Genomic DNA, 25,823 nt, shown 5'->3' with positions numbered 1-25,823 from the left:
TCACGACTAGGTTCATTCAATTCATACAGTCGTGTCGATGATCGTCAGGTAACGACACCTTAACTACGAGAGTACTATGCTGTCCGTAATGCGAACTACTTTTGATAAACTTTTTTCTCCTAAATATTTGTTATTTTCCAACACTTTAACGTTTGGCGGTCTGCTTGCATTCGGTGATTACATTCAACAGTGCCGTGAAAGGAATTACATAAGACAACAACACCGGTCTCAACGAGCGTCTTTGATTGCATCCGGACAAATTCATGGTCAGACCGCTGAAGGTAGTCGTAATACAGTGACACTTCGCCACGACTGGGGACGAACAGGTTAGTGTTTTAACATGTATCACAAAAATGTATATGGAGCTGAATAACAATATCAAGTGCAGTCTACCGGCAATTAGTGTCTCGGTTTACGGTGTATACCTACATGTATAATTCTAATAATACACCACAAGTCACTATTGCTGGCCGTACTTACGCACGTCATAGATGTGGCGTTTTTCTCACTGTACGTATCTATAGATGTGAATGGACAATCCTTGATTGATAATATTATGCATTCTCAAAGACTGAGCCATGTCAAATTATTGTTTTTTTGTTTTATTTTCCCTATGAATTGTTCCTTCCCCTTACTAGTAGTTAAACATTCCATTTCCTTACTTTACAGTGTTCATGAAATAATGCTTGTGCACTCTACCATCTTGCTTTGATATGTCATTTTGTACTAATTGTTGTGTTACATGTAGCAATGTTGACAAACAAAACTCTATTTTTGGGTGTTTTGTTTTTACTGATTTTTGACAAGTTGAATGTAAAATAGGGGAAAAAAGATATATTTGCTGGATTTTATTTTCACTAAATCATTCCTTCAGCGAAAATAAAGTATTTTACAGCTTGGTAGAATGTGGTATAATTGTTAAGTGTTTTGGTTTTATTATTCATTTTTTGTACTTCAATTTATTTTGGTCTTAATTTGATGATGGAAATTAAACATAATTCACTATATGGTGCTTGTATCTGGATTATCACACACGTTTTATGAGATTAATCCTTATCAACATTGTATTGGCAATGTACCATATCTATTGTTTACTCAGTACTAATGCTGGTACTGCCTACTCCTGCTTGTTATAATCAACAAGTGTGTTTGCACAATGCAGTGTACCATATCTACACATTGCTTACCCAGTACCTGCCCGTACTGTAGAATAATTGGTGACCAAATTGTTTAAATCAGACAGTGTGTCATACAATTGGATGCTTTGAGAATTTTTTTAATTTTGAGGTGATAAGGGTATCTGTTGTTTCACTTGCTTGCCAATGTGCCAAGGATGTGCTAACATGCTTTCAATTGGCACCAATGGTACAATATAGTTTACAATTTATTGTGCACAATATGCCTGCATTATTAGCTGTACTGCTGTGCTAGTATCAAGCTTATTTCATTTCCCATTAAATAAATGCTCAATCTCAAGAAGATTAACAGTTGCTTAGATTGGCAACATTTTTAGAAATGAAATCGAATGTTACATGAGGAGTGTTCCTGTGCATTGTTTGTGAAAGCCATTATGATTCTCACTTTCAATTCTTTCATTGCAACATTTTGTACATTTCTATGTATTTCTAATTTGGAATCAAATGTACATAATTTCTCATTGCTTGCGGAGACCAACTGATTACTTGTAAGTTGTAAGACCGATACAAAATAAATGCCATGGATCTGCAGTATTATATTGACAAATCGTTAAATTCATACATTCTAATTTGTACACTTTTGTAGTAGTAGCATAGTAGTGGTAGATATTCTAAACTGGCCCCAGTATTTTCAAGCTGTTAGGTAACTGAAATGATTCCTCGATACATCCGAACAGTAAAATTCTTATAAATGTAAAATATTGTGTTAATTGTTAAACTAAATTATACACAGCAAAACGATTTGTGTAATACTGTCATTGGTATCTGACCATGTAATTGTACCTATAGTTTTATTCTTTATTTAACACATAATACTTACTTTGTCTTAGTTTTTTAGTTTTATTGATACTCATCAATGTGTCCATGAATAACTGTTTACATTATTCGATTATAGTGCAATGCTGTTGCTAAATCAATTTGCATGATAAAATATCGAGACCAGCTCTGCTTTGGTAGAACCTGAAGCTTTGTAAACTCTTTGGTCTTTTTAACCTTCAACACATATATAGGCTAGTAACACTGTGTACAGGTTTGACTAAAGTTGACTTGCTGTCAAGGACCTTTACCTGAATAACATACATTAATAATTCACACACTTATTAATTTGTGTCATGTTGTTTTGTACCAGATTGTTTTGGACTAGTGTTTGTTCTGTTACCATTCAATGCCGATTTCTTTGGCCATCTGACAAATACCTGTCATGTAAAAACTCAGGTGATCCGATAATCTCAGTATGATATTTGGTACACTTAGTTATAATTGTACAACACTAGCTGCTTCTATATATCCTGCTTTTGTTCTTAAAAGTTGTTGAAAGTTTGTATAATTTGGGGCAACTATTCAAACATTTTGAAATTGCAAATTTGTTTTTGACGTTTCACCTGAATGTGATGATAGCGTAAGAGCTGATAATCTCAAGTGGTTAAAGGTTATGACCCTTTTTAAGTGTTTATTTGCTGTCACTCCTTTAATATTTTCAATAATATAATTTAATGACATTTGTGAGGATGACATTGTCATGTAGGAAGAGCATCTTTAATGATACTTCTACTTATAGCATAATACAAAGTAGAATGAACTTTATTGTGCATTGGCTTGTACGCATAAAACCCTGTTGACATTCCATACATTTAGGTGGACATATATTAAAGTTGTTGACTGTATTGGATACTTTTATGTTGGCATAAATGACTGGGTACACATGACGTAAAAACCCTTTTGTTCTGATGAAGGGTCAGAGCATGAATCGTGTGCGATACGTCACATACTTGTAGCGATATAACAGCTTGGCTCGGCTCGGCTCCAACCTAACAGTTTGTTATTGTTCAATACTCCATTCATATTTTGTCACATGCTATAGAATATATATACTGTATATGTATTTGCTTTCTAGTATATAACCATGTAGTAATTGTTTCCCTAAATTCATGACAGTATTGATCCATCAAGCACACAGTGAGACTAGTGTTTACAAATACATGCATATATTGTATAGACTGCTATTATTGATTCACTATATGCTAACAACTGTCATATTTCTTGCACAATTCATGAGTGTCAAGTACTTTTCAACCTACGTAATTCACTATGTTTTTGCCTGTAATGTTATCAGAGATGAGGTATGTCTAGTATTGTTGTAATTAACAATTCTTGCGTCCATGATAAAACTAGTAATTTGAAATGTCTGGCACAATATGTGTTTAGTTTCTGCTCGAATGTATATTCCTAAAGTCCATGCATCCACACCTGTATCTTGGATATCTGAATGTCTGTACCAATCACACTGAAAATTCACACATAAATTATATATCATATCATACAAGACAAAGACAAGATGGCCAAATTTTAAGTATTTATGCCATCAAATTTTAATGATCATTCCCTTCAAATGCAAGGTTGTACTTCAAATTGTTTTATTTACAATGATACACATTTACCAGAATAACCAATCCTTAGACACATTTACCAGAATAACCAATCCCTAACCACATTTACCAGAATAACCAATCCTTAGGCACATTTACCAGAATAACCAATCCTATACACATTTACCAGAATAACCAATCCTTAGGCACATTTACCAGAATAACCAATCCTTGGGCACATTTACCAGAATAACCAATCCTTAGGCACATTTACCAGAATAACCAATCCTTAGGCACATTTACCAGAATAACCAATCCTAGACGCATTTACTAGAATAACCAATCCTTAGGCACATTTACCAGAATAACCAATCCTTAGGCACATTTACCAGAATAACCAATCCTATACACATTTACCAGAATAACCAATCCTTAGGCACATTTACCAGAATAACCAATCCTATACACATTTACCAGAATAACCAATCCTTAGGCACATTTACCAGAATAACCAATCCCTAGGCACATTTACCAGAATAACCAATCCTTAGGCACATTTACCAGAATAACCAATCCTTAGGCACATTTACCAGAATAACCAATCCTTAGGCACATTTACCAGAATAACCAATCCTATACACATTTACCAGAATAACCAATCCTTAGGCACATTTACCAGAATAACCAATCCCTAGGCACATTTACCAGAATAACCAATCCTTAGGCACATTTACCAGAATAACCAATCCTAGACACATTTACTAGAATAACCAATCCTTAGGCACATTTACCAGAATAACCAATCCTTAGGCACATTTACCAGAATAACCAATCCTTAGGCACATTTACCAGAATAACCAATCCTTAGGCACATTTACCAGAATAACCAATCCTAGACACATTTACCAGAATAACCAGTCCTTAGGCACATTTACCAGAATAACCAATCCTGAGGCACATTTACCAGAATAACCAATCCTAGGCACATTTACCAGAATAACCAATCCTTAGGCACATTTACCAGAATAACCAATCCTTAGGCACATTTACCAGAATAACCAATCCTTAGGCACATTTACCAGAATAACCAATCCTTAGGCACATTTACCAGAATAACCAATCCTTAGGCACATTTACCAGAATAACCAATCCTAGACACATTTACCAGAATAACCAATCCTAGACACATTTACCAGAATAACCAATCCTTAGGCACATTTACCAGAATAACCAATCCTTAGGCACATTTACCAGAATAACCAATCCTAGACACATTTACCAGAATAACCAATCCTTAGGCACATTTACCAGAATAACCAATCCTGAGGCACATTTACCAGAATAACCAATCCTAGGCACATTTACCAGAATAACCAATCCTTAGGCACATTTACCAGAATAACCAATCCTAGACACATTTACCAGAATAACCAATCCTTAGGCACATTTACCAGAATAACCAATCCTTAGGCACATTTACCAGAATAACCAATCCTAGACACATTTACCAGAATAACCAATCCTTAGGCACATTTACCAGAATAACCAATCCTTAGGCACATTTACCAGAATAACCAATCCTTAGGCACATTTACCAGAATAACCAATCCTTAGGCACATTTACCAGAATAACCAATCCTTGGGCACATTTACCAGAATAACCAATCCCTAGGCACATTTACCAGAATAACCAATCCTTAGGCACATTTACCAGAATAACCAATCCTTAGGCACATTTACCAGAATAACCAATCCTAGACACATTTACTAGAATAACCAATCCTTAGGCACATTTACCAGAATAACCAATCCTTAGGCACATTTACCAGAATAACCAATCCTTAGGCACATTTACCAGAAACTCCAATCCTTAGGCACATTTACCAGAATAATCAATCCTAGACACATTTACCAGAATAACCAATCCTTAGGCACATTTACCAGAATAACCAATCCTAGACACATTTACCAGAATAACCAATCCTGAGGCACATTTACCAGAATAACCAATCCTTAGGCACATTTACCAGAATAACCAATCCTAGACACATTTACCAGAATAACCAATCCTTAGGCACATTTACCAGAATAACCAATCCTAGACACATTTACTAGAATAACCAATCCTTAGGCACATTTACCAGAATAACCAATCCTTAGGCACATTTACCAGAATAACCAATCCTTAGGCACATTTACCAGAATAACCAATCCTTAGGCACATTTACCAGAATAACCAATCCTTAGGCACATTTACCAGAATAACCAATCCCTAACCACATTTACCAGAATAACCAATCCTTAGGCACATTTACCAGAATAACCAATCCTTAGGCACATTTACCAGAATAACCAATCTTTGAATACATATGCATGTTCATACTACGCTATTCCTCAAAATCAAGTATTTCTGCTATTCTGGCACCTGATCTTGGTTGTGTATGAGCGAATAAATTTGAAGCTTAATGGAACATACAGTAAAAATAATGGGACCTTGATGCACATCATTTTGGTTTTCATATCGGATCGGGCAATGAAGTCACGTCAGGGTCATGTGACCAGCTGTGTGATTTAGCCGTGTCAAAAATACTGTTCAACACTATACATTAAACATGCATTTATGACATAGACTTAATTTACAGTATATGACATTATGTTTTCTTTGACAAAACGGGGCACACTGTGGACAAGACTCGCAGACAAATAAAACAGGATTAAAGTAACCTGTTAAGGTTGCTCCTTCAAAGCAAGCAGATAAGGTAGCAGAGCAGATAAGATACAGTAATCCAAAGTGCTGAAATTTGCAACTAAATAAAGGTAACATGTACGGTAGACACAGCAAGAGCTGCAGATACCAAGGCAGCGAGGGCTGCATGATGAAACACAGCAGGGATGTGATTCTTTGGTTAGACGTTGGCGCAGCAAGAGCTGCAGTAGAGTTAACATCAAAAAGTAAATCATAAATAATGCATGATAAAGGTTAGCAGTCTTCAAAAATGTATAAAGGATTCTGTGATTTAACCAATAGATGATGTATGTTAAACCACTATTTTGGTATTCGCTACTATTTTGGTACCGTGTCAATAATGAGCGGCCTAGGAGGTGCCAGTAAAGCCCATTGAATACTACTAATGAGCAAGCGGTCAATAACTACTTTCGACAATAAAGGCCGCCATTAGTAACCAAAATACTTTGAACTTTTTTGTACATGGGTGCAGGGTTCTCCACGAGGGGTTTTTACGCCGCGCCCTGTTATCTGAAATTGGCGCCCTGTTTAAATTGTCAGCGCCCTGTTATATTTCCTGTGCACCCTGCATGCTCCCAGACAAAGAATTGTTTACAAAACAGGCCAACACATTGTCTTACGAAGATGATTCACCGTGCTCAGGGTAACTGGTTCATTGTTTTAAGGTGCAACTGTGAAAATTCCGGTTTGTTATTGTAGCAGGTCACCGTGAGGTGATAACACCACCAAACAAAAAGTTGCAGGTTTTTTCAACACGATTAAAAATGAACATGTGGCCTAGAAAAGTGTATTACCGTACCCATATTTTTACTGCCAGGGTGACGTCAAATATATAAAATCGTTATCGGTAAAACCATTCGTTAAACATAAGGTCTATGGTTAAAACAAAGTTCATGCCGTGACTTGGTAGCGGCAACATCGTCACCGCTGAGTGGAACAAAGGCAGCAACCGGGCAGCTATGCACTTGCATGATCGGTAAACGACCAGCGCAGCCGACGTACCATAACCGACATTGCTGATCACCAAGAAGTCCACACGAATGCTTGCTTGGACATGTAAATGTTTATATTTAAATGTCACTATTTAAAGTTGAATTTTCTTTAAATCACGATTTAAAAACCCCGGTAAAACGGCCATGCTTTCAACTAGCATCATAAATGGAGGAAATAAATTTACTTGTGTTCCTTTGAAACAAATATTCTGATTGGTTGTTTTTCGCGTCAATGCGTGCCTTGGCCAATCAAAAGCATCGTTACATAGTATCAGGGTGCACATAGTAGAATGAACTGTTTCCGGGTCATAGCTGTTTTCAACGAAGCAGACATCAACAAACTTTCGATTCGAATGAAAATTATTCTTTTAAGTATGTATTTTGTTTTTTTTATACCTAATTCTATTATTTTTGATAGTAACTGTTAACTGCAGATCGAAAATCTTCTATTGTGTACATTTTATTTCGTTTGATCACCTTGGTTTTTGGTGCCATTCATGCAAGTTTTTTAATGAACCAATTACGATCGTTTGTGCAACATACATTTTATTTTGCTTCGTCCAAATAAATATAAATCATAAATATAAATTTTTGCTAAAAATTAAATAAAGCATGTATGTATCTATTTGAGAAAATAAATTAACAAACTTGTTACACCTTTTTCTGGACGCAATCATTACTTGTAAACAACTGATGTCACCGCTTGAGGAATCGTGCAGCTAAAATCAGCTGATTGTACGTGCTGACGTTTACTTTATATAGCTCTTCAAAATTCCTATTCATTTTGTAATAATAAATATATATTATGCATATGTAATAATATGTAGATTAATAGATTTTTTGGTTTCCATTTTTCAACATCCTTGCCAATGATGCACGTTACACGTGCCATGCCCACTTCACATTGGCGCGCCCTGTTTAATTTTCAAACCGTGGAGAACCCTGGGGTGGATGGTAAAAATAACAACGCTTGGCACGAGAATAAAAAAAATATACCAAATACCAAAATAGTAGCATGTATAATCTAGTTGTCGGGATCTGCGAAGCGCCGAACTGCTATACTTAACTATTATAAGGATGGTAACAAAATACAGTCAAACCTGTGCTAACGACCACCTGTGCAGAGCGGCCACCTGCTCATAGCGACCGTACAGTCCCTTCGCAATTTACACGTTAAAGACACTGGATATAGCAACCACCTGTCCAACGCGACCAGCGACCACCCTATTGTAGACCTATTCACACTTTAACCTTTGTATAACGACCACCAATATTTCCATCAGATGGTCTCTGCAAAAAGACAAGAGCTACTTGCGAATCGCTAACAGGAAAATGGCCATATGTTACGCTCGGATTATCGAGTATGCAATCTTTAGGGCTAATAGACAGGGGTGACTATCACAACATAGTCTGTGAAGTTGCGAAAAAGTAAAAAAAAATAAGTTGAATATCATCTGAATGTAACATCTGGAAACTGGAATGATTTTAACAACAAATTAAAACAGTTTCATTCAAAGTTTGAAATGGTACTATACTATCGATCCCCAGCTGGCCAGCGGCACTTCTGTGGACTGTCTCGCACATAAAGAGCGAATTCCTCTCGTCTCGAAAACAAGAAAAATGAACCAGTTTTATTAAATGAGAGATGTTTTATTTACCTTGTCGACATGAAATATCCAAACAAAATAATGAATAAAACATTGGTTTATTTCGTTTTCATCGTGGGATTGCAAAATCCCGACCTACATGTATTTTGGCCGCCATGATGTTTGTTGTTATAAATTATGCTTATGAAGCTAGCTCATAAAAAATTTGGCAGAACGTATTGTTACTGAGGGGTCATCTCAGGGTTATTCTCAACGAAAGATGTTTTCTATTTTGATTCTCTTTTTTTTTTTATAAACTGTAATATCAATAATTCGCAATCGAGAAAATTTGTTTCGTTTGGGCAGTTTTGACCTGTTGATGCTTGCAACAAATAACTGTAAAATTGCATGTACGATCATCGTGTTTCATTTTCGGTTCGTTTAACTTTCTGATTCAACACAGAGAGTTGGAGCAATCGTTATGAGTTTGGTAAATTTTGTTTATTACCAATGCTTCTTCATTTTTAATGCTTGTTTGTTTGTTTTTTCAAACACGGCAACTTTGCCTGTGCATTTTGTCACAGTGTACAATCGACAATACTAACGATGGGACTGATTACCGCCTGTGATGGAATATGTGTATTAAGAGACTGGGGAATAAGACTGCATGGCGAGAGTGTAAAAGTCCGAGCTGAAACGCCAATGTGGCCGATCGTTGACAATCGTTCTTATGCATTAAATGCACCAATGAATCCATGGGCAGAATCACTTGGTTTTAGTGAATTTACATGATATAATTTGTAGTAAAAAAGTAAAGCTGTGTAATTATCCAGATGAAAATTAGTGACTTTTATTAAAAAAGATCTACCGGTATTCATTGTACAATGTGTAGGTTTGTTTTTCTGTTTTGCCTATGATCTCCCTTAAAATTCCCGTCCGAATTAATATTCATGTTTGAATGAATAAATTAGGCCACCTCCATATAAAGACCACCTGTCTATAAAGGACAGTTTGGCTCAGTCCACTGACTGTCCTTTATAGACAGGTTTGACTGTAGTGGCAAATATTATTTAGTTGTTGGGAGCTGTTATTCTTTACTATAGGGATGGTACCAAAATAGTGGCATATATAATTTAGTTGTCGGGAACTGCTATACTTCACTATAGGGATGGTACCAAAATAGTGGCACATATAATTTAGTTGTTCGGAAACGATAAACTACACTGAAGGGATGGTACCAAAATAGTGGAATATATAATTTAGTTGTCAGGAACTGCTATACTTTACTATAGGGATGGTACCAAAATAGTGGCACATATAATTTAGTTGTTGGGAACTGATATACCGGTACTTCACTAAAGGGATGGTACCAAAATAGTGGAATATATAATTTAGTTGTGTATACCTTATGTGTAATGCTATAATCACCTTACTTAACCTTGTCTGCTGAATTGTAAGATTCTTGCATTGAAGAAATTTAGAATGTTTTGTTAATTAAAATGGCGATTATCTTAGAACCACTAATAAACAGACTGGCAATGCAGATATTTCTTTTGATCTAACATGTGTCTCGAGTTAAAGTTTTAATCTTATAAACAACTGGGGTTGAAAAGAAAATGTCCACGAAGTCACTTAGCGAGGAACTATGGTGTTTCAACAGGAAATGATGCGAAAGTTCAGACCGAAGTTTCATATTTTACCTTACATTGATTCTCGCAGGCCCACAGACATTCATAAAACAGGTCTGGGTAAAAATATAACATGAAATACAAAATTCAGTTGCAGGTCAAACTAAATAGCAGTGAAAATAAATCTGGTGTAATAAAAATAAATTTGGCAAAGCGTGAGCCACCAGCGTAGCCGAGACACACATTCGCCTGGGATTACCAGTAGGCAGATTGACACCTCTCAACAATAGCGTTGTCAGTCTGATCTTAGACATTACATCAAAATCGGTAACAAGATGTTGTTTTCAAACATCACGGAAAAGCATGCACTCTTCCCCACCATTTGTGTTACTTCGATCAGAATCCTCCTTGTTAACCTAGCATACCTTGATTGTGATGTCACAACATGCATGATGTTGGCTTAGTTAGAACAGTGTTCTTTGGTACTAGGGCACTCTATGAATGAAGTATTTCCTGAGGTCAGGGTTCGTTTTTTATCCTCGGCGATCTCTTCTGCAGTTGAATAATTTTTGTTTAGATTTATTTACAGTTTTCTTTCCAATGGGACTTAATTTCACTTTTTATTTTTGGTAATTAGTGTCACCACCAAGTATCAAGAACTGCAAATAAGAGCTGTGTACCAAATCACTACATCTTCCAGACATATGCAGCATTTGTGATTTATAAGACTTGTTTGTCACATTGTTGCTGTTACTTGCGATGGTCAAATTATTAATATTCTAGTAAAAGAACTTTTTGCAGCGTCACACGTCTGGGTACCATAATTATACCTTATTATTAGTTTTATAGTTAGTGCAGTGAGTCAGGTTAGGTTCTCTGCGATTAATAATACCTATTCCTAATTATGAGTAACAAATGTCTTATTGGTTGTTCTAAGTAAATAATTATACCTTATTATTAGTTTTATAGTTAGTGCAGTGAGTCGGGTTAGGTTCTCTGCGATTAATAATACCTATTCCTAATTATGAGTAACAAATGTCTTATTGGTTGTTCTAAGGAAATAATTATACCTTATTATTAGTTTTATAGTTAGTGCAGTGAGTCAGGTTAGTTTCTAAGGGAATAATTATACCTTATTATTAGTTTTATAGTTAGTGCAGTGAGTCAGGTTAGGTTCTCTGCGATTAATACTACCTATTCCTAATTATGAGTAACAAATGTCTTATTGGTTGTTAGTGCAGTGAGTCAGGTTAGTTTCTAAGGGAATAATGATACTTTATTATTAGTTTTATAGTTAGTGCAGTGAGTCAGGTGATGTTCTCTGCGATTAATAATACCTATTCCTAATTATGAGTAAGTAAATGAATGCTTATTATGCTCGTTTACTCAAACTGTGATCGTCAGGCAATTTGCATACATTAGTCGCCATTTTAAACGCATGATTTTTACTTGTCGCGGCACGTTTCAATTGAAAACAACAACTTTTATACATCAAAAGCCCAACCATATGAGTATAATCGCTAGCGTACATATTCATGCCCCCGTAGAAATGTATTTGGAATTGCAGCTTGATCTTCAAACATCGTAAATGACACATTTACCGAAGCCCCCGCCACGATGTGAGCTGCTTGGTTTGGATTAGCATAATAGTTTCGGTGGCCGTCTTGCCCCTATTTATAGTATCAGATCCCCTTTAACTCCATATTTGATTTTGCAAAGGGTTGTGGGATAGAAAATTGAATTCTAGAGGGCATTGGGGGGGGGGGGGTGCTCACATCTTTTCCATAGAGCCCTATATTAAAATCAGCTTTTTAGCTCTTCTTTTTTCAAGAAGTGAGCAAGTTATTTTTAAAAATTGGTTATATTGTTCAGTTCAATTTTCTATCTCACAATTCTTTGCAAAATCCAATATGGAGTTAACACATTTCTTCCCTATATGAAACAATTGTCCCATTGGTCATCAGTGCAGTGAGTCAGGCCAAGGTAGTTAGATACCAATAGATTAAATGGTAATTTTTTGATTTTCAAAGGATTTTGTTAGTAATATTATTTATTCACTTATAGTACATGTATAAATGATAGTTTAAACATTCGTCTATCACAGCAAGTATTTGGAAATGAAATTAGCACAAGCATTTCAGTAAATTGATGGCGTCCCAAAATTCAGTAGGAATTCCAATTTCACATTCTGGAGCAACATTTATATTCACAATGCAGCAATAATAAAGATGGTTTTTGTATTGTAAAACTTATTAAACAAATTAAAATGTAATACAAAGATTGAAATAATCATGAATGGTTGTTATTAGTGAGATTAATAACAAGTGTATAATGAGATTAATAGCAAGATTGTATGTCTTTTCTAAATGTCTATAGTATTGTCTAGGCTGTTTTATTGACTACTGACACACTTTTGTCATTTACGCAAGTGAAATAGCAAATATGTGGTAATGTATTATACAAATTGTTCTATCAAGCATGTTATACAGAAAAAAATACGATAAAATAAGAAAGTTACTGACATGTTCTATACAAGAATAACATTCAGGTTATGGATATAAATTACTAACACCGACCCCTCATTAATTACTGTAATTCTTGCTTTAAAATATTAAAACATTTTAATTTCAAGAAAATAAATAGCTGCTACAATATGGATTTTCCAAAACGGATGCTACCACTTGACAATACCAGCAAATTCTAGAAAGCCGAGGGCAAATAATTTTTAATTTGTGAGTTTGCTAATTTGAAGCATAAGGCTTTTGTAATTGTAATTTGATATACGGAATATTTTACAGAAATGCATCTCAAATGGGAGAAAACACAAAACGGCAAATAGATGTGATATTTTATTTATTTATTTTTTTTAAATTATCGCTCGGTGGCTCTGTTGTTGTCGGCTTGCTCAACGTTGGCATATTACGAAAGCTGAGAAGGGCCTTCCTACTTCACGGTTCCAACAGATGACTGTACTTTTTTGCTCCTGCGGTTTGCAACAATAATAACTCGGACGTTAGAAGTTGGAACTCGGAAGTTAGCAGTCGGAACTCGGAAGTTGGAACTGTGAAGTAGGAAGGCCCTTCTCGGCTTTCGTAGCATATAGATTATTTAAATTCATGCTACACATGTACATGAAGTTTAAACTACCACTTTTTGAGTCAGATGAACTTTATACATGTCTATAAATCACTGTTTTAAGAAATCGATGCACTAACACATTCAAAATTGGAATTGATGAGCACAACATGATGAAGTGATAGAATCAAATGGACGACTCAAGACGCCGCAGCAGTCTGAGCAGGCACTCTCAACAAGTCATAGTGCGATAGCTTGCTAGTAAAAACACATTTTCAATATCAGTATGTAATCATCATATACTTTTTTTTTTTTTTTTAAACTATCCTTTATTCAGATTTTAGGAGATTAAAGCATGGTAGTTCCTTTTTTAATTTACACGTATAGATATTTCTTTTAACAATTACAATTATATGGTTTAGTAGAGGGAAGCAGTACTTGTCTCCTAATATAATCTGTTTTGCTGACAATGTTCTTGGGCATCCTAGTTTTGTTCCCCATAGATTAAAAATTGATGTCCAGAGGACTTTAATAGACTCGCATTCAACAAAAAGATGCACTAGGTTCTCATGGTACCATGACAAAATGAGCATAAATCTGACGATACTAATGGTGAATTCATATGGAATAAAATTTCGTTTGTGTTGTGGTTTAATTTCCACTGAAACTCCCGTAGTTTGCTGCATAGAGTTACCAAAAAAGGCATGGAATAATGAAATTCCCAATCCTTGTTATCCAGATTACACAAAGTATTAAGAAAGAGTTGACTTTTGGGTGTTGTAAAAACATGGGAGGTGAACAGTTTACGTAATTGTTTTTGGGTGGTATTTTCAAGTACAATTATTTGTTCACCGGTGACTAGACTAATAGGAGGCTCTGGACGTACACAAATTGCATGGCTATTCCTCCAGTCTAATGGCAGTGCAGAGATAATGCCATACCACTGAAGTAGCTGAACATAATTGAGCCCTAGTGCTTGGAGATTAGCCCAATTTTTAATTTTCCCATTTGTGTCAAATATATCTGCAATACAAATTATTCCTGCATTAAAAAACGCTCTGTAAAAGATACTTTTATTTTGAATGAGGATATTTTTGTTATTCCATATGATTTCATATTCATGCGAGATGTTTTTATTAGGCCCGACTTCAATCCACTGTTTTAGTAAAGTGTAATAGAGTAATGGGAGTATAACATTGAGTAAGTCAACAGAAAAATTACATTTAAAAATGAAATCTCCTCCCACATATTCCAGGTAATTGGTAAAAAATAATTTCCAAGGGTGAAATTTAGGAGATAGGTATCGTTTTACACACCCAACATTAATGGCTTTTTGCATTGCATGTATATCAATCATACCCAAACCTCCTTGGCTTATGTCTCCTATCAGTGTGCTGCGTGCTACTCTATCGTGTCCTTGCCATTGAATGTATATATTTTAATATTTATGAGTTTAATATCCCGTTGTAGAATTGTAATATGGTTGAAAATTAATAGTAATTTTGGAATAACAAAAGTTTTAATAGTCTGAATTTTGCCAATAATTGTCAAACTTCGTCTAGACCAGCATTGCAACACACTATTTAAGCACTTTATTGGTATATTTACGTTTATTTCATATGCTGCTTTAGCATCATAGGAAAAGAAAACACCCACAATTTTGATAGGAGACATAGGCCATTTCACCCTGAACGGTCTGTCTTGACGGAAGCGCCATCTGCCCAACCAAATACCTTCAGTTTTGTCATAATTGACCTTTAACCCTGAAACCAGTGCAAATTTGTTAAAAAGAGAGAGAAGATTTTTGCCCGATTTTACATCTGCAACAAAGCAGGTAAGATCGTCGGCATAGGCATAGATATCCCTTTAATCCCGTCACTGTGTTTCTGATTAAGTAATAAAAGCTCCAGAGACAAAATAAAAAGTATTGGGGATAGGGGGTCCCTTTGTCTAACCCCCCTAGAAAGGCCGAAAAATCCAGTTGATTCACCCCTGTTCATTACACAGCTCACTGGATCTATATAAAAGCATTGTACCCAACGTAGGACGGAAGGACCAAAATTAAATATTTTAAAACATTGGATCATATAATTCCACTCTAGGCTGTCAAAGGCGTTTTGAAAATCGACAGCAAGAAGTATGCCAGTATCGTTATTATCTTTCGTGTAGTTCATCACACCCTCAATTACACGAACATATTCCCCAATTGATCTATTTTTAATAAATGCGGTTTGTGATTCCCCAATTAACTTGTCTACTTGTTCTAATCTTTTGGCAAGGGTTCTAGCAGCAATTTTGTAGTCAGTGTTAAGCAGGGTAATTGGTCTCCAGTTAGACAGATACTCTACCTCTTATCTTTGTCCTTTTTCTCAATGAGGGTAATAACTCCTTGACGTTGACTACTGGACATGTAACTAAGTTCTGTGGCCGAATTTAGAGAGTTAATTACATAAGAACCAAGTCACTGCCAAAATGTCAAATAGAACTCAACCGTTAGGCCATCATTTCCAGGGGTTTTATTTTTATTCATACTTTTAAGGGCGTTGAACGCTTCCTGCAACGTAAGACAAAGTTCCTTGTCATTGTTCCAGAGTCTGGGAATGTCATTGAGCTGGAAAAGAAGATGAGTCATTTCGTAGTCTCTGGGGTGGCTTTGTGTAGTGTAAAGACTGGAAAAGAAATTACGAATCTGGGTTTGAATAGCATGGTGGTCTGTTGTTAAATTTCCCGACGTATCAAATAGTTGGGTAATCTGGGACTTTTTTGCGTTGTGCTTTTCCAAACTTAAAAAATATTTTGTGTTCTTTTCCCCCTAGTTCATACCAATTTACACGTGTGCATATGAGGGCCCCCTAGCCAAATATTCGTACTCCAAATCCAAATCTCTACGAACGTTTGCGATTTCAACTTTTAACTTCAAGAGATTCCAGCTTGGCTTCAAGTAAATTCCTCGACTCTCGTCGTTTTCTTGCCATGCGTTTCCCAAATAAAATAGAATTAGTTTTTATTTAAATTTCATAAACTCCCATAGGTCTTGGGGATTGTTTGGGTTATTCCTTCTCCCAGTTTTGTAAATAATTTTTAATCAATTCAATATATTCATTATTTATTAGGTAACTGTCACGGGGTAGGCTAGCATCCGACCACAAAGTGATAAGAGGCATGCCTTCACCTCGTGTTGTGGGTTCTTTGACACCCTACGGATTGAAATATCGAAAGTAAGCCAGCTAATGCCTGGATTGTCCCCTGTACAACTTATTATAGCACCAGACCCACTCGCACACAATGAAATGCACAATAATATCGTAAAGAATGGTTTAATTGTACAACCGTTTATGATACACAGAATTCGCTGATATGAATTAACGTAACAAAGATATAAGTCGCTGTACAATAGGAAAAATTAACACGCATGTCAGGGCAGGATAAAGCAGTGGCGTCCCGTGAATAACCAGTTTACTCAACCCGAAACCATGATGATTCACAATAGGCAATGCATCTTTTACGTATGGAACGACGCCGCTACTTAACTGCGCCGACGGGCGCGCGAAACGTTGAAGCAGGAAACGGGCTGTCACAAAATACAATTAAACTAATACTGTTACAATTTCAAATAAGAATACAATAATTTAACCACTAAATTAGCCAAATAGTTACCAAAATACATTCAAAACACAGCCAATGGTCCCTAGCCTAATGTGCGTGTAATGAGCGTGATAATTACCGGCTTCTGTTGGGTTATAGTAGAAACGTTGCTACATGTAGATTCAGTTCGATACTCAGGCCTAGTTTCTCGTAGGATACCTTGTAGGATTCGTGTCGAAACAAAAGTTCCATGGAACAGCACGTAGAAAAGGAGTCCAGTCTTCCACTGTATCTACACAACGTCCGTCGACTAGGCGAGTAGCTTGCACACCACGTGGGGATGAACTAACTCTCCCCGTTCACTCATAACACAAGGCTGGCTCTGGTTGCTGTCGCTGCCTCAGTTCTTAATGTTCTCCCCCCGCGGCTGCGTCTACCTTGACCTTTTATAACGTCCCCCACCTGGAATCATTGTCATGGCAACTGAACATAGTTGGAATCTGCTTACACAATACACTGGTGCTATCATTCTTGGTAGTCACTTACCGGTGTTTGTAATCAATAGCCGGCACACGTATGGCACGCGTCTCTTTATGAATGGAGTTTTGGGGTGTGTAAGTGTTTCAAAGTCTACTAGCTCGGCTGTGAAATAATCCTACCTCTGGCTGTATTATAATATACCTTTTCTCCAAACCCTAAATTTAACCCAACATGTATACCATAACGAACCTTATGACAGTAACTGTTGTTCAATTTCCAATATGAATTCCCCAAGCTCGGCAAGCCTGGACTTTACATTAGTTACTTCTTTGTCAATAAAAGTCACCGGCTGCAGGTGAATGAATTTTCGATTTTGAACGAAGTTCCAATGGCATAATGATGTCGTAAATTCACAAATCGTTGAGTGGCTATAATTGACCAAATACAAGTTGTACTGAGCTGTTATCTCTACCACTGACCTCACTCCACACTCATGACTCCTTTGTCATATACTTACCTAGCAGCTTTGCCGAACAGTTTCGATGCACTAACACCATTCCAAATGGCGACGTATATGCTACATGTATACAATTAATTTTTATAAGTACGACGTGTTTAACTATGGCTGCTAGGACAGCTGACTTTAATACCCCTAAGTTAGTGTCACTGTGACCGAGTAAAAAAGATGACAATTCGGTCGGGAAAGAAAGCAAGCAAAGAAACGTTAAATTAAACATGACAAATTACTTCAAATAATATACAAACTGTCCATAATTATTCAGGATTATGAGATTTATTGATTTGTGGAGACAAATAATAACAAAAAGCAAGAAAACATTGGTTTTAATTTTCGAGGGTACCAAAATAGTGGCAAATACAAAAATAGTGGCTTAACAGACGTAAATGTAAAAATTGCTAGCAAGAGTTATACCCCTAGGTATTACGAAAGGGATCTGTTTTAGATGTTTTTAGAGTCAAAGACGCCTTAGCTCCAGGGAATCACGGGCTAAACAGTGAAATTATGCTGTGTATCTGTTAATTTTAACCTTCGCATGGGTGTGTTTAGAACCTAGAAACAAGAGAATGCTCCTTCCTTCCTGATGATAGGTACTGCAAAAAGATTGTCACAATCAAAACAAATTTGTTGGGGAGAACCATTGAAACCCGAAAGCATTGCCATCACAACAATAGGGTACAGCTCAAGAAGAGCCATTGATAATTCATCTTGCTGTTCCCTTATCTAATTCTGCCAGTCATTTGTTTCAAAACCAACGATCTTGATAATGCAAAATGTACATACCCTCCAATACAGCAGCATGTGGGAGAAAAATGACCTTCCAGCCAAAATAACCCTAGCAGCAAAATGAAGGTGTACCAACTATGATAATAAATCTTTTTAAGTTACAGTTTTCTTGGAGAAGCATGAACAATTCTTTCTCATCATATTTCTAGCATTGGGCAAAATAGCAAGATACTCCTGTTGTTGTGTGGAATTCACAGTTATATGCTTTAATATAAAACATAGCTGATATTGAATGCATTGGCATCCACATGCAGTTAAAAATAAATCATTTAACATATTTAACAAGTACATGACAAAAAGTACACCATACTTATGCTTGGCAATCCTGCAAATTGCAATAGACAGCATGGCAAAAACTATTCTAACAAAGAAATAATAGCAGCCATTCCATTTGTTACCATGCAAATTCCAGATGAATAGATGCCAAGAGATTTGTCCAAATGCATTCATCATATCAAACTTGCACATGTACATGTATGAATCACTTACCAACTCACTTCATTGAGACGTGAAATGCCTGGTTTGTCATGCGATGCAGACAAGTCTACTACATGTGTAAGTTATTTTTTCAGAGAATATATCCCCTTAGCTACCCCGAGTGGGTTTATAAAAAATACCTTATATGGGGGTTTCAGAAAAGGACCAATAGTGTAGCCTTTAATAATTTGTGTTTGAATAAGGTCAAACTAGTGGATTATTTCTGGCAGACAAATTATTTGTACACTCAAAAAACACAGTAGCAGATTATATCTATTATTAGCAGATTATTATTATATAGGTACCCTATATATAAAATATGTTTTTGAAATGCAGTCCCTCGCCCCCTTGGACATTTTCGCTGATTTTTAGTCGCCGGAGTGATTCACATCCCAAATTTTGGTTCTCTTGGCGTCTCTATTAAATACCCCATCTAACCGCTTGACTGAATTAGCTAAATTATGAAAAATTTATAGAAGATTGGGCAAAAATCGGTCGTTTTTGGCCTCAACGTTTTTTTGCTCGGAAATGCAAGGGCGATAAGACTCGATTTTCAAGAATCCAGGTCGCTCGGATTGGACAGTTTCTATTGTTTCGAGTCCGTTGTGTGTCTAGAAACATAACAACTTTGTTTTTGGTGAATATAGAACATGCTCTGTTCCAATAAAGGATTTTGATATGCAAATCGAACAATTTTAATAGTTCCTTATTGTAACGTCTCCCATATAAATAGTCCTCTACTCCCCGAAATTTGACAATGGTACAAGCCCAGAATGGACTTTCTGCTCAGCGCGTCTTTGATTGTAGCAATGTTTACGTCACTGTACGAAAATACGCACACTCGCGAATTTGACAACATTCACTTGAGCGTTTTAGGATAGTGGGAATAGAAGCAAATAGATGGAAATGCCAGTTACATCACTCATGAAGATTGATGATTCGATTGCTGGCCGGGATAGATGTATTAAGTGTCTATTTCAGTGTGTGTCTATATAATATGTCTACACATGGGATTCTCCATTTCGATGTGTAAAATCATATCGCTGCTGTGGACGGCAACAGATTGTTTTGGTTTTGCGGCTCTCTTGGCATGGGCAACTGATTTTTAGGTTTCTGTTTTTATATATTCTGACGTTTACTTGGTCGTATTTTGTATATACCACTCAGACACTGACAACAAGTGAGTAAGGGACCAGGACATAGTCAACATGGAACTCTGAAGGCCCGGAGAAAGCGTCATCTTACAACATTAATGAACGAAATTTACAATATCATTCTTCCGAACAATCTGATATTTATGCTGGATAGCAAAGTATACAAGTACTGTCTACGATATACTGCAAAATGGAAATAACATATCTATTTAACCGTTGTTGATTTTTTTTTACAAAATTACAAGAACACAAAACAAACAACTGACAACAATCGACAAAACAAAAATACTTCACAGTCACTGTACACTGTAGGCACACCAGTAAGAAAAAGATACTGTGCAAATGTAAATACAAAATAAATGTCAGTGAATACAATATTTATTAATTTGCAGCCTCTATGGACTAGTTCACAGAAGAATTAATATGTGAAAACACTGGAAATCACACATACAGACACACAAAATTGATTTATCCTGAATTTGTAGGAGATACATTTGGCACGAAGCTATCCAGTTTTTTGGCTGTTACTATGGCAACGGTGGTTTTTCTCTTCAGATTTTACCTAATAACTAGGGTGATGGTGTGACCTGCCTGCCAAGTTTGAGGGAAATAGGCCAAGCCAAAACAATCACAGAAGAATTAATACGTGAAAACACTGGAAATCGCACACACAGACACACAAAATTGATTTTAAGGGCAATCCTAGCGGAGTGGATCGTCAAAAATGAACAAAAATGTCCGTAAATATTACTGACCGCAAAAGACGCTCATCACGAAGCGACTTGTTTAGATGATAACATATGTGATACAAATGCAATGGAGGATGAGTACCCTACATAATAAACTACACTTTTTATAGAGAAACCAGGAAGACACTCTTCAGTAAAATTGAATATGAAAACTTTTAATTTACCTGACAATCATGTCAAATTTGCTTACATTAAACTACCAGCTCAATCATTGCTTTGATACTTGATACCTCCATTAGATTTGTTCCTTTCATAATGATATTTTTATTTCTCTATTTTTTTGTGGATATATTTTTTTATGCTAGCCATCAAATAAAAGAAAATTATATGAACAAAACCTTGTTTGCATGTGTTACATCATTTGATAAAAGAATTATACATGTAGAACTTGCTTTACAACTGGCCAAAAAATCAAATCTGAAAATTATGGCATTCATGAGTTATACTAATCAAAAACTCGCATATTTATTGACTAGGTAAATTATTATTTGGTTTCACTTCAATAACTACTACTTATTACTGTTTGACTTCCACTTCAGTGCGCACTAAACACAACCAACCTGTACATGTATATTGTTTAATGTTTGCTTTTATGCAGTAAACACAAGAAACAAGAGTCTGGTGTGCATCTCCAGTAATCTTAGAAAATGGATTTTATAATATAGTACATCTTCAATTATTGAACAGATAATCTCACATGTAATACGATGACTTGAGATAACTCCAAAACAAATTCCTCTGTAATTTTTGGCTATTGAACACAGTATGATCCAAGCATAACTCAACATTTAGCTAAATTTATCTCATAATAATAATAACTAAATAAAAGGTTTACATATAGCAAAAAAAAAGTACGTAGCTAGGATTTAAATGTTAAATAAATCATTGAGTTGGATAAATATATTTGGCAAGTTATATAATTATGCCAGGATCTTTGCTTGAGAGTAAATATGTGAGTTTTATAATTTTATTTTTGGATGAAAGTAGTATCATAATTTTTTGGATGAAGTTTCCCCCCTGTGTGTGTTATGTTTTGGGCAATAGAAAAATGTTCTTCATCTTCAATTGAATTTGTGTCAGTTATTGCATATTTTTTTGTTTGTAGGTTTCTTAGGAATTGAATATCTGCCTTCCATTTTAGTAAGGCCAGACTTTTATTATCCCTTGTCTCGCAAACCCGCCGAATGAACAGGAGCCGAAAATGAAATAAAAATTTAATTTTATTTCAGCGTAATTTCTTGCGCCCGCTGACTTGTAAGCGCAAAAAAATGCTAAAAAAATTTTCGTGGGAGTATCATGATCAAAGTACCGAAGTCTCGCTCAGATGAGAAACAAGGTTATACATGGAATAACATTTTATTTCTTCCCTCCGATCAATGATCTCACTTACAATTCTTTGAGAATTACACAAATCTAATGGAAAAAAAAAATAATTTTATTTTTTTCAGCCTCAAAAAAATTGCCTTATAAAAACTCGCAAAACAAGGAATAAAAAAAAGTCTGGGCTAACATAAATAAATTTAAATAATAATTTGAAATATTGATGACAATGATACAATCACAGATCTGTGCAAAATGGTAGTGAAGTTTGGAAACTGAAGCTGCTGACGGCAGCATGTGAAAATGACAATGATACAATCACATACTGTCTAAATGTATGCTTTGTAGTATTCTGGTACTGTAATAACCTCATATTATTTATCCTATTTTGATTAAAACCAGTCGCTTTTTATATTTTCCATTTATTGATGTATTCAATCATATTTGAACTTATTAAATGGTTTTGTATTAATTATTTTATGAAATTGTTGTCGACTTATCAATAAATATTTCAAAAATGTCTGAGGTACATGTACATGTGCATTCCCAGATGGGGTACGTACCTTACATTTCGTTACATTAGTACTCCTGCTGCTTGTATGCTTGTATGAAATACTTGTAATAATCATTTCCACTGTATCTTCTGTGCTATCTTCGCTATTAAAATAATCTCAGTCAACTGTTAGTTTAAACAGTCCTGAGCTTGCCTACATAACCTGTTAAACAGAAAATGACCTTTCTCAAAAACCTAAACTCAGTACTGCATTGTTGGTAACTTAAATTTACTGTGTTTTTAATCAATATTTTCCCCCTGCATGCATTGATTTATTTAGATCTTAGAGACTCCATTTAGTAATTACTGCAACATATGTTGCTTCCATGGAGAGTACTACATGATATATATCAACTCTAATTACATTCCCAAGAGCTTCCTTCTTTAACACAATATACCTTGAGATTAAGCACTGTTTTAACTGCCATCATGTTTATATATCTGACACATGATTAGAATTCACAAGAAAAAATATATATAAAAACATATTTCTACAGTAACAAGAAAGACAATTTCTATGCTTACATTCAACTGATTTTTGTAGTCTAGGTTTTAAAATCTGTTTTCAGATTGATGAGCTGTCTTCTTGTATGACAAGATATTACCTTCTTTAAGTTCTGAACACCAATGAAATTTGTCTTTTGTTGCTACTTAATGTACATGTAATTGTTTGTTAATTTAATTAATAATTGAGACATATATAGTGCCATTTCTATCCATATATAGTGCCATTTTTATCCATATATAGTGTCATTTCTATCCATATATATAGTGCCATTTCTATCCATATATAGTGCCATTTCTATCCATATATAGTGCCATTTCTATCCATATATAGTGCCATTTCTATCCATATATAGTGCCATTTCTATCTGTTCTGACTAGTCACTTAATTATCATGTTCAAATTTGTTTTTTGTGTCCCTATATGCTGGTACCGGGTATAACTCTTGCCGAAGTTCAAGCCCCTTACGAAGGGAGTAACACTGATGACTATTCACATTCTAAATTGAATTTATTTTATTTTATTTTATTACAAAACTGTATGTCTCAACAATGAAATAAAGGAATGTATATATATATACATGTATATATTTACATTATTACTAATGCATTGTAATACAACTAATTCAAATTGAAAGAAATTGCAATATAAAATATCCCATCAGTAATACTTTTCAAAAGGCGTATTTCTCGGTCAGTGTTATTTACGAAAATATTTGTTTATAATTTTATAAACTTGCTTGGCAAAACCCACCCCATATAAATAAATATATTAATAAAACATATTAATAAATGAAGATATTCTAACAAAAATGAAATATTATTTCATATTTTAATATATAAAAGTAATCAATATTTTTCCTTGCTAGAATGATGTGTAACTTCATATGGGAATTCTGATAAAGTTCACAACTGGCGATTTAGCACTATTAGCGATTGTCAACTTCCTGTGAATTTGATTACCTAACTTTTTCAGGTTCATGTGCTGCAAGTTGCTAAGCACTACCTAAGCGGCCGTCCCCAAGCAAATAATTAAGCCAAGGCGGTTTTGATATCGACAGCCAAAAACATGTTGTTTGTTTTCGAGCGGAGCCGATCGCCAACTTGTTTTAGTATAAGCTAGTAACAACTTGTCAATAATTATGGGATGATTTGTAGGCATAAGATTGTTATGTGAACTTCAGTCATTAATGGAATACTGTGCGATGACGCTATTTTCTAACTGATTCAGACTCCTATATTGACTATGTCCCACGCTGTTTACGAGTACCAACCTACTTACTTGTCAGTGTCTAACTGTTATATACAGCCCAGAACATGTCAAAATAGTAAAAAAAAGTCAGCTAATGTCAGTTGCCTGTGCCATGAGAGCCGGCCAAAGAACCAAAACAATCTGTCAGCCTTCGCCGCCCACAGCATCGATATGATTTTATATTGCATAGAAATGAACATTAAATGACTATCCCGGTCAGCAATCGAATCAACAATCTTAGTGGTTCGTAAGTGAATGTTGTCAAGTTCGAGAGTGTGTTTTAACGTACAGCAACGTGAACATTATAATGCTACAATTTTGGGCTTGAACATGTTCTATATTCACCCAAAACAACAACGAACCTGAAACAAAAGTAACCGTCCGTTCTAAACGATCTGCATCTATGAAAATCGAGTCTTACATGTATCTCCCTTGCCTTTCCGATCGACAGAAAGTCGGGGCCAATCTACCATGATTGTTTGTTATCATCAATTCACAAAGGTCAAAAACGTTTTTAAACGTGAATTTAACGACGATTTTGGTCATACATGTATTATGTACATTTTGGACAATATGTGACCTTGATGCACGTCTGTTTTTTGGATCAGATTCAAAATTGTCATTTTGTTTTAATAAATGCAGTTCCAGAGCTATACAACTGTATCTTCAACATGTCCTGACTGATCAAACTTTACATATACATCATATTGCATACATGTATGTGCATATTAATTCATTTGGTTATCCGATCCATGATGGCCAAATTGCGGTTATTTTAATGTTAAAAATTAATCAAAATCAAGCATTTTTGCCACCCTGGAACAGAATCCCAGTTATGTATGGATGGATTTTGTTCAA

General features: G+C 35.4%; 1 protein-coding gene across 3 annotated transcripts in view; it reads left to right on the top strand.

Annotated features, from left to right (window-relative positions):
• The first annotated feature begins 21 nt into the window (after positions 1–21).
• Positions 22–25,823, top strand: part of LOC102801403 (mpv17-like protein 2) — a 109,408-nt gene continuing 83,606 nt past the window's right edge. For all 3 annotated transcript variants that reach the window (XM_085503021.1, XM_085503022.1, XM_006814951.3), the window contains exon 1: positions 22–326. In XM_085503021.1, the coding sequence (XP_085359147.1) occupies positions 77–326 (250 nt within the window). In that variant the 5' untranslated portion in view covers positions 22–76. The remainder of the gene's footprint in view (positions 327–25,823) is intronic.

Source organism: Saccoglossus kowalevskii, chromosome 9 (assembly GCF_978046115.1).
Source record: "Saccoglossus kowalevskii chromosome 9, keSacKowa6.1, whole genome shotgun sequence".
In the NCBI taxonomy this organism is placed as follows: Eukaryota; Metazoa; Hemichordata; class Enteropneusta; family Harrimaniidae; genus Saccoglossus; species Saccoglossus kowalevskii.
Note: the sequence above shows the minus strand (reverse complement) of the source record. Positions and strands in the feature narration are given on the sequence as shown.